Here is a 13,825-nt window from a genome sequence, read left to right as displayed (position 1 = left end):
CCAAGGGGTCCAATTAAGAAGGTTTACCACTTCTATTACAAAGGGGAAAAAGCCCGGAATTCTAATTGTATAAACAGGTTCGCCGGTCCTATAGCCGAGAAAAAAAAATTGAAGTTCTGATGTTTTTAACACATCATCAGATACCCATCAACCCTAGTAGTAAGACAACAGAGTACCGTCGACCAAGCCATGGTGAGGCAGCACGATATTTTAAAATTCCAAAAGCTACTATACATGTAACCGGTACGGGTACTCGGTTATTAGTTTTGTTTTATGTTTTGTTTTAAGTATCGCTTTGATACTTGGTTTGTTTTAAAGTATCGTTTGATACTTAGATTTGTTTTATATTTTGTTTTAAGTATCGCTTTGATACTTGGATTGTTTTAAGTATTGTTTAATACTTAGTTTTGTTTTATGTATTGTTTTAAGTATCGTTTTGATACTTGGTTTGTTTTACCAAAGAATATCGCTTGATATCTTTGATTAGCTTCGTTTATGCTAGACATGGACAAAGACTTGTGTATTTAAAAGACCACCTGATCTCACGATGGAAAAGGCAGACTTCGACAGACAGTATTTCAATATAATTGGTTGAACGGTTACTTCTTTATTCCTCAGTACACCCTCGAAGCCTCCTTTAGTTCTCAGCTCCCACCTCCTCTCTGGTAGACCACGCCACCTGCCAACTATCGTACCTTTACCGATAACATGACTAGCACCTTGCGAACACGTTACAATACACAGTTGGTGGCAGGAGCAGGACGAAATTGTCCTGCAACGTGGTAAAACATATCAAGCAGAAAATGCATACTGGATTTGTCAGTGGCCTCAGATGGAGGAAGAGCTCTTTAAAGAGTTCGTTGCACGCCGGCAAGTAGGCAGAGTTGTGGGTCATAGGTGGTTCTGACAGACTACCCATCAGCTTTTTCATAAGCACTATGGGGGGGACAATGAAGTACTCTTTGTATTTTCAAATGGCTGGTTTTTGAGGTTTCAGAAACGTTAGCGGATTTCCTCTCATGCGAATACGAAGACTGCATCACGGCTACCTGTCGAATATCACTGACTTGTTATCAATTGGCTACAATTTAATTAGCGGAATTCTCAACCCCGCAACTTTCTCGAGCGTGAACATCTGATAACAGATATTGGATGCTTTCCTGCCTCTCGAATCCTCAACCTTGATGAAACTCCCATCCCCTTTGAATATCTTGATGGAAGAACGTATAACTTTGTGGGTAGTAGAACTGTGGCTGGTAAAACAGACCGTAGCAGCTGGGATAAATGTCAGGCAACATTGGTTCTATATATCTTTTCTGATGGAATTCCATGAATCAAGCCAAAGCTTATCTTTCACGGCAAGACTGGTGACAATATTCGGAAACAGGAGGGACATCTTTGGAACCCTGACGTTACTGTGGAGTTTAACCCAACGGCGTATAACAATGAAGACCTTTTTTTTACAGTTTCTCGACCAGGAGCTATTCCCTTCCTTGAATGTTAAGTCCAGGACAGCCTCAGACCCCCAAGTCCTGGGCAAACGCAGCCTACTTGTCATAGACGTTGCATCTTTCCACAAGACCACGGCCGTACTCTCAAAACTCAAAGAAAATGGGGTTATCACCTCCCTTATTCCTGGAGGCTGTACTGGTCTTCTTCAGCCTCTCGATACAGCAGTTAACAAGCCCTTTAAGCAGTATCTGCGGGACTTTACCGAGCAGTATATAGATGAGCGGGTAGACAATGAAACTTGGTCTGTCAGCGATAAACGGGTTATGGTAACTCATGTGGTAGCACAGGCATGGCACGCATTTTGCTCCGAAAAGCACCTCCTAGTACAAAAGTCATTTCAGGATGTTGGCCTTACTCTCCCTATTGATGGGAGTCAGGATCATAAGCTTAAGATTAAGGGATTCGATAGGATTGAGGTGGGGGACTGGCAACAGGATTTAGTAGTCCCCCCCTGCTATCAGGAGGGTCAAGATTACCGAGCTCTTCCGCTGCTCGAAGGAGAACAGGCTAGCCATACCAATAACGGCAACTGTGATGGGCAGGAGAACTCGGAGTCTGAGTTCCTTGAATTCTTCTGGCGGTGCGAGGAATATCACCATGAGTGGCTTGCAACAGACAATCTTCAATTTGAACCTGGTGGAAGCATTTTGCCCATCTAGGACCGGCCCAGCAATCTTTTTCCTCATTTCCAGTACTCTCAAGGCTTGTAATATAGGCATTATAGACATTACAAGGTACCCCTGTCTGATATTGCGTGCTGGCGGCGCCACTTCTTGGCGACCGTCCAAATAAACCGAGTAAATACGGTACTCTATCCTCGCTCTCTTTCCCCTTCACAGACTCCTTCACTCATCTCTCACCTCACCTCCAATCTCTTCCTGAGCCCCTTTGCTGCCAGATGCACACCTCCAATTTACCCCTCTCTCTTCTTAATACCCACTACAGCCTCCGACCCTTTCTGCTCTTCATTCCCCCCCTCAACCGCTTCAGCCCCCAACTCCCCGAACTTTCCCCTAAACTTCCTAAGGGAGCTTAAGAACCTCAAGGAAAATCTTATCTAGTTTGACCTCCATGTTCGCCCAGGGTTTGAGCTCCATTACCACGAAACTCAGCCCCAACGGGTTACTGCTTAAAGCAGCGCGGCCAGCTTCTAGGACGTGGCCCATGGCGGCGAAGGCAACCATGGGGGGGAAGTTAGCATGATTTAATTTTTGTCCATTTAGAAGACACGAGCTATAAGCAGAAGGGTGGCATTGAAGGTATAAAACAAGGTCGGGAAAGGAAAAAAAACAATCAGCCAACCCTCCTAACCGGCAGATACCAATCGGAAACGCACAAAATCGGCCCCTTCGTACACGAGTGGAGAAAGAATAGGAGAAACAAAATTAGCCATCTCCCTAGTTTTTCTGTTCGCTCGGCTATGTCCTTGGGATACCGGTATTCCGTTGTCGAGATCGTCCCTAGCTGCGCACGTGCGAGATAAGCGTGAAGAAAAGGTAGTTTTACAAGTCATTACCACCACCTCCGAAGAACCTGCTCACCCTCACGGTAGACACCAAATCCACCAGCGCTATGTAAACCTAACCAGAGATAAGACCACAAGGAGAGTGTTGCATAGATATGACAGTGGAGATTTTTTTAGTAACCAGCAAATGCAGAGAGTACTAGCATAATAACGTCATATCTCCCGCGCCCAGGCCAATGAAACGCGAGAACATCCCCACAAAGAAAACAAGTTTGTGGGATAAAATCTTCAAACTGCGCAGCCCCACCTCCCGCCACTACCAAGTATGATACTGTATCACATACCCCTGAGTGTACGACACTCCCTGATATCATGGGTTATCACTCGATTACCTTTAATATTCAGATTGATTTAGTCCCTATTCAAACAACCCCCCTTCACACCAGCTCCATCTATCCCAGCGATGGATTCGAGGAATGCTGATGTGACCTTATCCCACGAGAACAGTGTTTCGCCCTCCGGTTACACCACTTTACAGGATCCGCACCTGGAAAGCGCCGGACTCATGGAGCAATAAGTGCAAATATATCGAGGAATATAGTTCTGGAAGACCGGTTACCCCAGGGTTTATTCGAAACTCAAAGTGTGCTCGCCCATTCCCTCCCAACACACATTACCGCACGAAAACACCTTATGTCCTCGTATAAACCATTGTATTACAATCTCCTGTAATACTGTAACACCCCCCCAAAAGTACTCCTTCCTTCACCTGTCGGATTGAGAAGTGGGGAGGACAAATACTTCATCTACGGACCGCGCGTGTGAAGAGAAAGGGAGATTTTTGTATTGCCGATTCACGCAGTGGGAGAGGTCAGGACGAGCCGGTTCGCAACGTACACTCCATGGAGAAGTAAGGCGGTCGGACATCGGGTAGTGGTGGGATTATTGTTGGGCTACTTTGATGGCGGTGATGATGGGGGATGGTGAGCAGGGAGCAGGGATTGATGGAGAAATGGATGATCAAATTATTGGCTTGATGCAAGGTCCTGACACGTGCAGTAGTGTGGCACCCCATTAGGAGTGGGGGTAAACCATAACAGAAATTTTCGCAACGTTCGGCGTTGGCCCACTCGAGAATAACTCCAGCGCTTGGCCCACTACCCGTGCCACAACCCAAGTGCAAGACCTCACCGGGTAGGACTGTGTATCTACACCTCTAAACTGGAAGCTATTTGGTAGAAAATCACACAAGACGGGTCAAGTTCTATCAGCGCATTGATGGTTTACTTATTTATTTAGAATCCATATTCGTGTTCCCGATTCCGCATTTGGGTAATGACACGGAGATACCTCAATCCCCAGATGACGACCTCGCAGTAACAAATGAGTCAGCAGAACAAATAGATGGGGTAACCGTCCCCGCCACAGATTCCACGCCAGAGGCAAGTTCCGATTCTACGCTATCGGCCAGTTCCGATGCCGTGCAGGAAGGCGCTTCGGGAATGGTTGAAAGTCCGTCGGAACTCTCTATTTCAGAGGAGTATTCGCATTCTGGATCTTCAACCTCCATCCTCCTGATAGATTCAGTTGGTAAACTGTGGGCGATCCGCTGAACTGGGGTCTCCCTTCTGGGCGCTGATGGTACCTCGCCGGTGTACAGTCCATGCAGATGTAGTTTAAAGGGGTTGTAAACTTTTCCATCATAATGACCGGCAGGTTCAATTATATCGAAATACGCGTCGTCTTTGATTTCTTTACGCTCCTCCATGGCGTTGGATATCAACTGCATGCCGCCTAAAACCTTTTCCTCTTCGTAGCGCCTAGCGACGAGCTGCATTGCAATGGGTTGGTTATACATTTCGCGCGGATCGTCTAGAAAGCCTATTAGCTGTGACCCGTGCTTTTAGAAATATGAGAAACAAACACAATCTCCAATTAGCTGCATCAAAGTTGTTTCTCGGCTTATACTGCTTCCACTCGAAGTCTGTTTCATGGATCTTGATTGCATCTGCTAAAACATAGCCAAAGTTCGGAAGCACAACGGCGGTGTAATCGAGCACGTTCCAGATCTTGGTATAGCCCACCCATAGAGTATCCTTATGCTTAACAGCAACGTGAGGCATTACGGGCGACAAAATAAGATCAAGTCCTGCATTATTCCAACGATCAAGGTACGCCTTTTGAATTTTGCGCTTCTCGACCACGAGTTTCCAGTACGAAGGTAAATCTATCGCGTTAGCAGCCATTTGCGGACCAAAGAGCTTCTGGCAATGCTCTATGTAATTTTCTCCAGAAGCCTCAATGGCTGAACGAACGTCCGCGCCGCCATCAGCTCTGTAGAATTCGTCCATTACCGCGATACCTTCACAGTGGAGATCTGGTTTCCACGGAATAATCTCATGGCCATTATTTTTGAGGACGGTGGCGACCCACTTGAGGAGCCGGGCAATTGGAGGGTGAACTCTGACAACCCCATCATCAAGCATGAGGCCGATCCGGAGTTTCTTGCTCAGCAGTGTCGACCGGTAAAGATCTTCCCGCCAAGGTATTGGGACCACTTTTGGATCAAGATTATGGGTATCCGATTGGATCACTTGACGCGTGATGAAGGTGAGTGATTGAGGAGTACGAGCCATTGGCCCAATTACAGAGGGGACGTGCTCTTGCCCATCAGTAGAGACCGTAACACCATAGTATGGAAGTCTGTAGCTCTATTTTTTGTCAGCACGGAATAATTGCAGAGGAAAAGACAACTCACACTTGGCCGGAGCCCCCAACATCCCACCAAAGCAGACGGGATCCTGCAACTTCCACCAATATCTGTCCCCCAGCCCACAAGAGTACCTTTCATTGCGAGGAGAACAGCCTCGCCTCCAGTGCTCCCACCAGGTGTATAGTTGAGATTTCTTGGGTTGTTTGTACGCCCCCATACATTGTTGTCGGTCTCACACCACATCAAACTCTGTGGGACATTTGTCTTAGCAAAAACTATTGCTCCTTGTCCCTGTAGAACTTCAACCAATGTTGATGGAGGCAAGTCTTTTGCATTGCCAATAAATGATGCGTATCCGATGGTTGAATCAAAGCCAGGCACATTGAACTGATCTTTGACCGTGAAGGGTAAGCCATGAAGGGGACCGCGCCGGCCCGGTGGTAAGTTATCTAATGCTTGTGCTCTCCTTATAGCTTCCGCAAACATGATCTCGGTCAAGCAGTTGGTCTACCGAAATTAGTATTGGATATCTAGCTCTCATGAAAGGAAATATACCAATTGGTGGATGATTGTTGCACTGTAAACTCAAATTAGTCCCTAATTCTCAACTATTTCGATCTTTCCAGGCAGCCTACCGCCTGATATACGCGAACATCACATCGACACACCTCCATTGCCCAGTTCGTAGCCTCTGTAGCACCTGTTCAATATCCGCAAGCTCAGTCATCTCGAAATCTCTATTCGAGAAAAGCTCATGGTTGAGACGCCACTCAAAGAAGTTGAAAACTTTTGGAAACTCAGAGGGCGGTGGAATCCTCCTTTGGGGAATTCTGAAGAAAGCGATCAACCGCTCACGTTCCGCACGTTTTTTCTCGCAGTTTATCTTCCAGACCGGCTCCTTGACCACCTTGACCGCATTACTCGATTCAGAATTTGAAGGGTCTCGCAATCTAACAGGATCAGTCCTCGGATGATTTTCTGCTGCCCCATTCCCAGAAAAGGCCATGTCGCTTCCGCGCACAGTCACTCCTGACCGAGTCTCCGGGTCCGACATACATCTTTTACTATCTTCTTCTGATGGCAAAGATGCCGAATGTTGGGCCCTCGCAAAACCAAAGTAGGATGCCATTCTATTACCGGAAACACTAGAGAAGCGGCGATGCCGAGTCAACGTGAGTGGGGTAGGAGCCCTAGCGCAATTATATCCTTCAATTTGAGTTATGAGCGATTGCGTAGCCACAGTGCGATTGGGATCCTGGGTCCCGCCCTCCTTCTCGTCGTCGTCAACAAATGCTCGGAAGCGCCTAGTTCTTCCTGGTTCAGGTGGAGAAGCACCACTACTCTGGGTATTTTGGTTGTCAGATACGGACCCTCCTCCGCTAACAGGCCTAGAGTAAGCGATATCGGGATGAGAAGCGGACGAAGTGGCCGTGGGAACAGAACTTCTTCTTCTATGAAAACCGAAATTCGCGCGCGAATAGGGATTCAGAGAGTCGGACACGGTAGGATTGATGTGGGGAATCAAAGGCGCGTGTTCATGAGGCGTGCCAGTCGAGCCAGGCCGATTTGGCCCCATTGCGGATTTCCTAGTTAGTGACATCCGATCAAGTCACGGTTGGAGCTTAAAAACCGGAATGGCAGCAGTATGTAGGGAAGAAGGAAGAGAGTCAGACAACCGGTAACTAAGAGGCTCCATATTGCTGAGTTTTTAGTCAAAGACCTAATACCAACACAAGCGGAGGGTATGGGGGACGTGAATCAAAATTAGAGGGTTCACTGGTACGGGTATGATAGCTTGCTAGGTTGAGGTGTGCACCGTACAGTGCAGTACAGTACGGGTACAATGCAGCACGAGAATGACCCTCCGGAACCCCACTCAGTGCTCGAGTATAGTACACCGAGTACAGTACAAGTGCCGGTACCATATTTACTCTTGAGATTCGCTATCTCCGTCATGTAACGAATATCCCTGCAAATATTGTACGGTATCGTACTATACTCGTACAGTACGGTAGTGACATCAACCCAACATAGGTTCAACCCGTCAAGTTTACGGAATTGCAAAAGCTATTGATGAGATCCAACATAGCCGAACCACTCACGCTGTACGAGTACCGCGTCAGGAGAGGACTAGGTAATCCTTCTTAAGAACTTTTGTCTCTGAATCATGACCCAGCCGAGATGGCGAATCACAATAGTAAATACCGGTACGAGTGTCATACAAGTACCGGTACTAGTACTACTACTCGAGTACAGAACAAAAAAGAAAAAGAAAAAGATACAACCCAGGTCCCACAATTTCCATGACCGTAGAATATCCTATTCCATACAGTACCTATACCGGTATATTGGTTATTTACCACACCCTATCATGCCATATTCATTCTCACCTATTAGAAATCCTGCTGCCAATACACAGGCGCTTACCCATCGTGGTATAATACTGGTATGTACTGTACCTGTGCGGTAGACTATCATACGGCATTGTTTGCCCCGGGTCTCGGAAGAAGCCGCCTGAGGCTCTCGCATTCCACCATCACTTTCCACCTCTCAACTCTGACCTCAACCCCACCATCAAATAGCTAATCCCTCCATATTCACAGCCCAAGTTTTCCTGACACTCTGCACTGAATTATCACAATAGTATCATTATATTCTCCTAAACATTCTACCACCCTGTTGTTTTGTCCCAATGTATACACCCCATGAAGCTTTTCCTCCGGCCCCACAACCGCCTACACCGTCAACTTTTCAATCACGCGTTCACACCACCCAGACTTTTCTTTCTCCCCACGCTTCTACTTCTACTACCGAACACCGCTAGTAACCGCCCCCCCCCCCCCCCACCCCCCAATACTCCTCGTAAAAGGCAGACCTTAGCATTTCCCTACAAGTCACCCGACACATTAGACTCCGAAATGTCCCCTACAAGAACTCCCGAGAACCATACCAACACTGAGACCACCGATGTTCTTGTCGTGGGAGCTGGCCCTGCCGGCCTCATGCTTGCGTATTCCATTCCAACTCCCCTGAATCGCTTGTTCCTCGAGCTAATTGATTGTGATTTAAGGGCACAACTCGTTCGAGCAGGAACTCCCATTAAAATAATCGATGAGCGGGTCAGCAAGACCACCACCGGACGAGCAGATGGCCTCCAACCAAAGACACTCGAGACCTTCAAACAACTCGGGATTGCCGATGGAATATTAAGAAAGGGTGTCAAGATCTATGATTACTCCTTCTGGAATTCCTACCCCGACAAAAAGCTTCATCGCACCAATCGCGATTTTCACTTCCCGCCGGTAGTGGACGTATTGGAGCCGTATATTCTACTTGTGCATCAGGGAATGATTGAGGAATTGTTCCTGGAGGACATGGAGGCTCGGGATGTCCGCGTTCAACGGTCGAGCACATTTGATTCGTACATCCTTGACGAAAACCCGAATGCTGAATATCCCGTCATCGCCAAGTACAAGCACAACGGAAGAGACAGGATTACCAGGGCAAGGTATCTTATCGGGTGCGATGGTGCGCATAGTGCCGTCAGACGTAGTATGCCAGGAAACAAGATGCAGGGTGAGAGTGTGGATGTGTTTTGGGGAGTCTTGGACGGGGTTATTGAGACGGATTTCCCGGATTTATGGAGCAAATGGTAAATCTTTCTTTACTATTCGAGAGATGGCACTGACAGGCATAGCATTATTTCTTCCCACGACAAAGGAACTATTCTGTCTATTCCCCGGGAGAGGAACATGACCCGTCTCTACATTGAGCTCAGCACCGGCTCAGAAAGCACAATATCCAAGGCTATTGCGAATCAAGATTTTGTCATGGCCCGCGGGAAAGAAATACTTGCGCCATTCAGCGTGGACTGGAAGAGTGTTGAATGGTTTGGCTGTTACCAAAGTAATTCCATTGCCCCCTGCTTTTGGACCCTACTAAGTTATTTTAAGTTGGCCAAAGAATCGCGTCAAATTTCTCTCACGCAAACCGTGTTTTCATCGCCGGAGATGCCTCTCACACCCATTCGCCCAAAGCCGCGCAAGGAATGAATGTTTCCATGCATGACACTTTCAATCTCGCTTGGAAACTATCCTTAGTGCTGAACTCTGTTTCACCAACCTCTCTTCTAGAGTCCTACCCGGCAGAGCGCCGCAAGATTGCTCAAGATCTTATATCCTTCGATTACGAGCATGCAAACGCTTTCGTAAAGAACGACCAAGTAGCCCTTGCGGAAAACTTTACCAAAAACATTCGCTTTATTTCCGGTGTAGGCGCAATCTATGATGCCAATACCCCCCTCACAACTCCTTGTTCAACATCCGGGCTCGGATTGATCCCCGGAGAACTACTTCTTCCGGCCAGAGCCACCCGATATATAGATACGAATCCGGTAGATATTCAGTTGGATATTCCACTAAGGAACCAGTTCAGAGTATACTTTCTTACAAGCGACTACCACTCTGCCCTCCAACTACTCTCGGAGATCTGTGAGGGAATCTCAGCCCCGAACACTGTCATCTCCCGGGCCTCCAAGAACTCCCTTCTCGCGCCATACTCCCCTCCGAAAGTCGAAGCCGACGAGTATATTCAACCTGATCGTTACATTATCCCCAACCTTTCCCGTATCTTCACCTTCGGTGCCATCACACAAAGCCCACAAAAGGCTATTGAATTTACAGACTTGCCAACACTACTTAGGCCCTACAAGTGGACTTTGTATAACGATGATTTGGGGGAAAACGTCAGCCCTACAAAGAAGTGGGCAGGTAAGCGCGGTCTAAGTAGCGGTGAGGTAATGACCACTGTGGTTAGGCCTGATGGATACGTCGGTGGCGCGGAGGTTTGGGGACAGGGCATGGGCAAGAAGGCTGTTGGCTGGCTGGAGGAATACTTTGGGGGTGTACTGGCCGTTTGATTGTTAGATATTGTTAGATATGTTTCAGAGCATCCGCACATGTTTAGTTAACAACTTGCTTGAGAATCTTTCCTCTCTCCTTCGCCAGAATTGAGGTGAAATTGCACCTCCCGTATACCCGAGCACAGTACTGCACGTACCGACTAAGCACTCTTTGATTAAGAACATCCCAAAAATACTAGGCTGCATGGGGGATTGCGGGCATAACACATCACTCGACCTGAGGCTTTTGATGCCGATAAAGTCCCAAGTGCCACAACCGATCTGCCCGTATTGAACTAGTGACTTACGGCATGACTGTCGAACACAATTCCCTGAACGGCATCAATCGCTTGATGGACAAAGTGATTTAAACCTCAATGATATAATTTCATTAAAATACAATACATCACAAAGAGAATTAATTAAGAAATAATTCCCACTCTTCTTTCCTTCCCTTCCCCCCCTTTTTCTGTTCCGCACTGTCACCTACCTGCCTACCCGTCAAACAACAAAACTGTGAGTCCCATTCTAGGAACCCTACCGCTGGCGGCCATGAGTGCTACCGAGGGTCAGGAGGGAAAAAAAAACTATCCAAACATCTATATCGCTGCGTAGTTGTAGCACCAATACACCAGTCAGTACACAATATCCACTATTCTACGAGTAGGGGATTCTGAATCATGCGCTTATAGCGTCTGTTCCAGACTCGGTAAACTCTGAAAGGAGGACAGAATTGCCGGAACAATAAACGACCCGAACAAGCATAATAGGTAAGCAGCGTTCTTAAAAGAATCACCCCTCTTGGTATCTTTCCACTAATAAAATCATTTGCTACTAATTCGTGTCTACCAGTATCTCACAATAGAGCGGTATCTCGAAATTACCAAGTTGGTGGTTTAGTGATTGGTGACCAATTCCGAGTAGGAGCAAACATACCAGACTATTTGGAAGTAAAGAGAATTGTTTACCAACGACATCCAAGAAGCCGAGAACCATCTCGGGCTCCCCCACATATTAGACTATCGCCCCCTCATTATCCAAAGCAAAAAATTTCTTTTAGGAGATAAGTGTTTGTTCCCAGGCTAACACTGCATGAAATACCTAGCCGGTGCAGTGGTTAAGATGTCGAGAACCAATTAACCCCCGTTCCAATTAGCAGGAGCATAGAAGTTCAATTCACGCTCGCGATGGGTTATTATTGGACGATCCATCATGTAGGGTTGGAGAATTGAAATTTTCTGCCCTATGGGGACTGGGAGATTGGAGGCCCTAGCCTTTAATAGGGGTGTGGGGCCTGCCAATGCCGCTATCATATCACACAAGATGGTTAAATCCGACTCTAGATCTGCCTTCGGGAGTGATGTTGGCGATCGGCGGGGTAGCAGAAAAAAAAACAAAAACAATTTTCTCTCATTACTCGGGAAAAGCAACTCAGGGAGCTAATAAATTTATACTAAAGGTTTACTGCCTTAGAGATATATTTTTTTCTACCACCGACAATACGAGTAATGCTTTACAAAAGACACAAGGTCCACGCGATACTGTAGTAAACACAACAAAACCCAAGTTTACGCCAGGCTTGGTTGATCTCTCGTGATTGCACCTTTGAGTGAAAATCGTTCAACAGTTAACAAACTATAGGGGCGCTTGGCAAGCGCCGGAGGGAAGACATATAAAATGATATGGGGAAGAAAAGCGGAGGGCCTCTATTCTCGACAGGAAGCCGGTATAACCACTACCATAGACCGGTAGTGGTAGTGTGAGGTTGCAGTCAGTCCGGATTATGTTTATGAGGAACACAAGCAAGCACTCGCGAGAAGATCACCGACAATGAAAGAATACAGAGACAAAAAAAAATAATCGATCAGGTACAGCATTTGATACCCCTACCGCCATAATTTGTGGTAAGGAGGCGAAGGTACTAGCATACGGGTGCGGTACAAGTGACTCTCATGACCTTTTCCAAGAGGGATAAGCATCTCCACCGAAATACACGAAAACTCCTTTTATATCATACACACCGCACCACGACGTACAGAAATCTCTTTGACCCAACCTGTTGCAGGCAGGACAACGATACCCAACAATACCCCCACCAGCGATCATTAACACTCTCCCCTTTTCAAGCATGCTTACAAATAAATGAATAAATTTTCGCTCAGACACTACGGCGCTCTTATTGGTGTGAGCTAAGTTAAGCCTAACGGCACAAATGATAAATTTCCCTTCTCCCTCCCTCCACTAACTCATCACGAATACAAGCTTCAAATAGACCCGTCCATGGGGGAGGGACGTTGGGTAGGGGAATTCGCGGTCAAGTATGGCCGGGTCATTTATCCGCCAAGAAATTCTTTTTTTTACATTACAATTCTGGATTTATTTCTGGTATTTTGGAAGGGGCCCACTGCTTAGAAGAAGAAAAGAGAAGAGGAAGAATTGTGAAAAAAACTAGTCATGGATTTCCCCCCGTTGTTTTCGTGTATCCCATTTACAGATAGAGGGCGAAGTGGAAAGTTCCGCAAAAAAAAAAAGATTTACACATGCTGTTGCGACTGATCCGTGTGGTCTGAAATATCGCTCTAGTTGAGGTCATCTTCTCTTTAGTTATTGGGGATCTTTGAGGAGATCGAGGGCAGTAGCGGTGTAGTGAGGAGTGATAGCGCGTATGCTAAAAACCCATGGAAGAACCCCTGATCCCAGGGGGATCTCACAGGATAGTGTCATATTACTCTATGCTTGTCTATTCATTAAATGCTCATGCGCAACCAACTCGAGAGCCCTCCCTCGCATGTGCATTGCTACAATCAGGTATCATAGACAGGAAAAGAAAAGAAAAAAGAAAACACCTCCGGTTCATCTCATCCAACTAATGATTTAGGTGAGGGCATCCTAATGGCCGTAGGACGGAATCGAAAACCATAACTTGAGAGGAATTTCTCATGTCATATGATTATCATGATCCTCTAAACGTCTTTCTGCTTCCGAATACCAATCTCAATCACTTTAGACTAAAGGCACTTTGAGCTTACCTCTCACGAAAAAAAAAAAATTTCCCAAGTCATTACCAGACAAGCGCAATTAATGCGACTGGCAAATACAACATCTCTGTACGCCAATCTTCCCATTAAATGTTTGTTTCAAACGTCCCTACAAATGCTTTAGTCCGTGTACCCGGAGGTAAGCACCGCTGCCCCCCCCGCCCCCAAAGAGGCGGGATATAGAGAACATGCCGAAG

General features: G+C 46.7%; 2 protein-coding genes; one reads left to right on the top strand and one right to left on the bottom strand.

The window, feature by feature from the left end:
• Positions 1–4,328: 4,328 nt before the first annotated feature.
• Positions 4,329–6,176, bottom strand: GSTUM_00007919001 (uncharacterized protein; the record flags this gene model as incomplete). Its single annotated transcript, XM_002839713.1, has 3 exons — positions 4,329–4,849; positions 4,902–5,688; positions 5,736–6,176. 3 exons carry the CDS (start codon positions 6,174–6,176, stop codon positions 4,329–4,331), a joined length of 1,749 nt encoding a protein of 582 aa, XP_002839759.1.
• A 2,094-nt stretch (positions 6,177–8,270) lies between these two features.
• Positions 8,271–10,679, top strand: GSTUM_00007918001 (uncharacterized protein). XM_002839712.2 has 4 exons: positions 8,271–8,700; positions 8,761–9,342; positions 9,388–9,596; positions 9,644–10,679. Exons 1-4 carry the CDS (start codon positions 8,609–8,611, stop codon positions 10,606–10,608), a joined length of 1,848 nt encoding a protein of 615 aa, XP_002839758.1. The 5' UTR covers positions 8,271–8,608; the 3' UTR covers positions 10,609–10,679.
• The last annotated feature ends 3,146 nt before the right edge of the window (positions 10,680–13,825 follow it).

Source organism: Tuber melanosporum (assembly GCF_000151645.1).
Source record: "Tuber melanosporum whole genome shotgun sequence assembly, scaffold_4, strain Mel28".
NCBI lineage: Eukaryota > Fungi > Ascomycota > Pezizomycetes > Pezizales > Tuberaceae > Tuber > Tuber melanosporum.
Note: the sequence above shows the minus strand (reverse complement) of the source record. Positions and strands in the feature narration are given on the sequence as shown.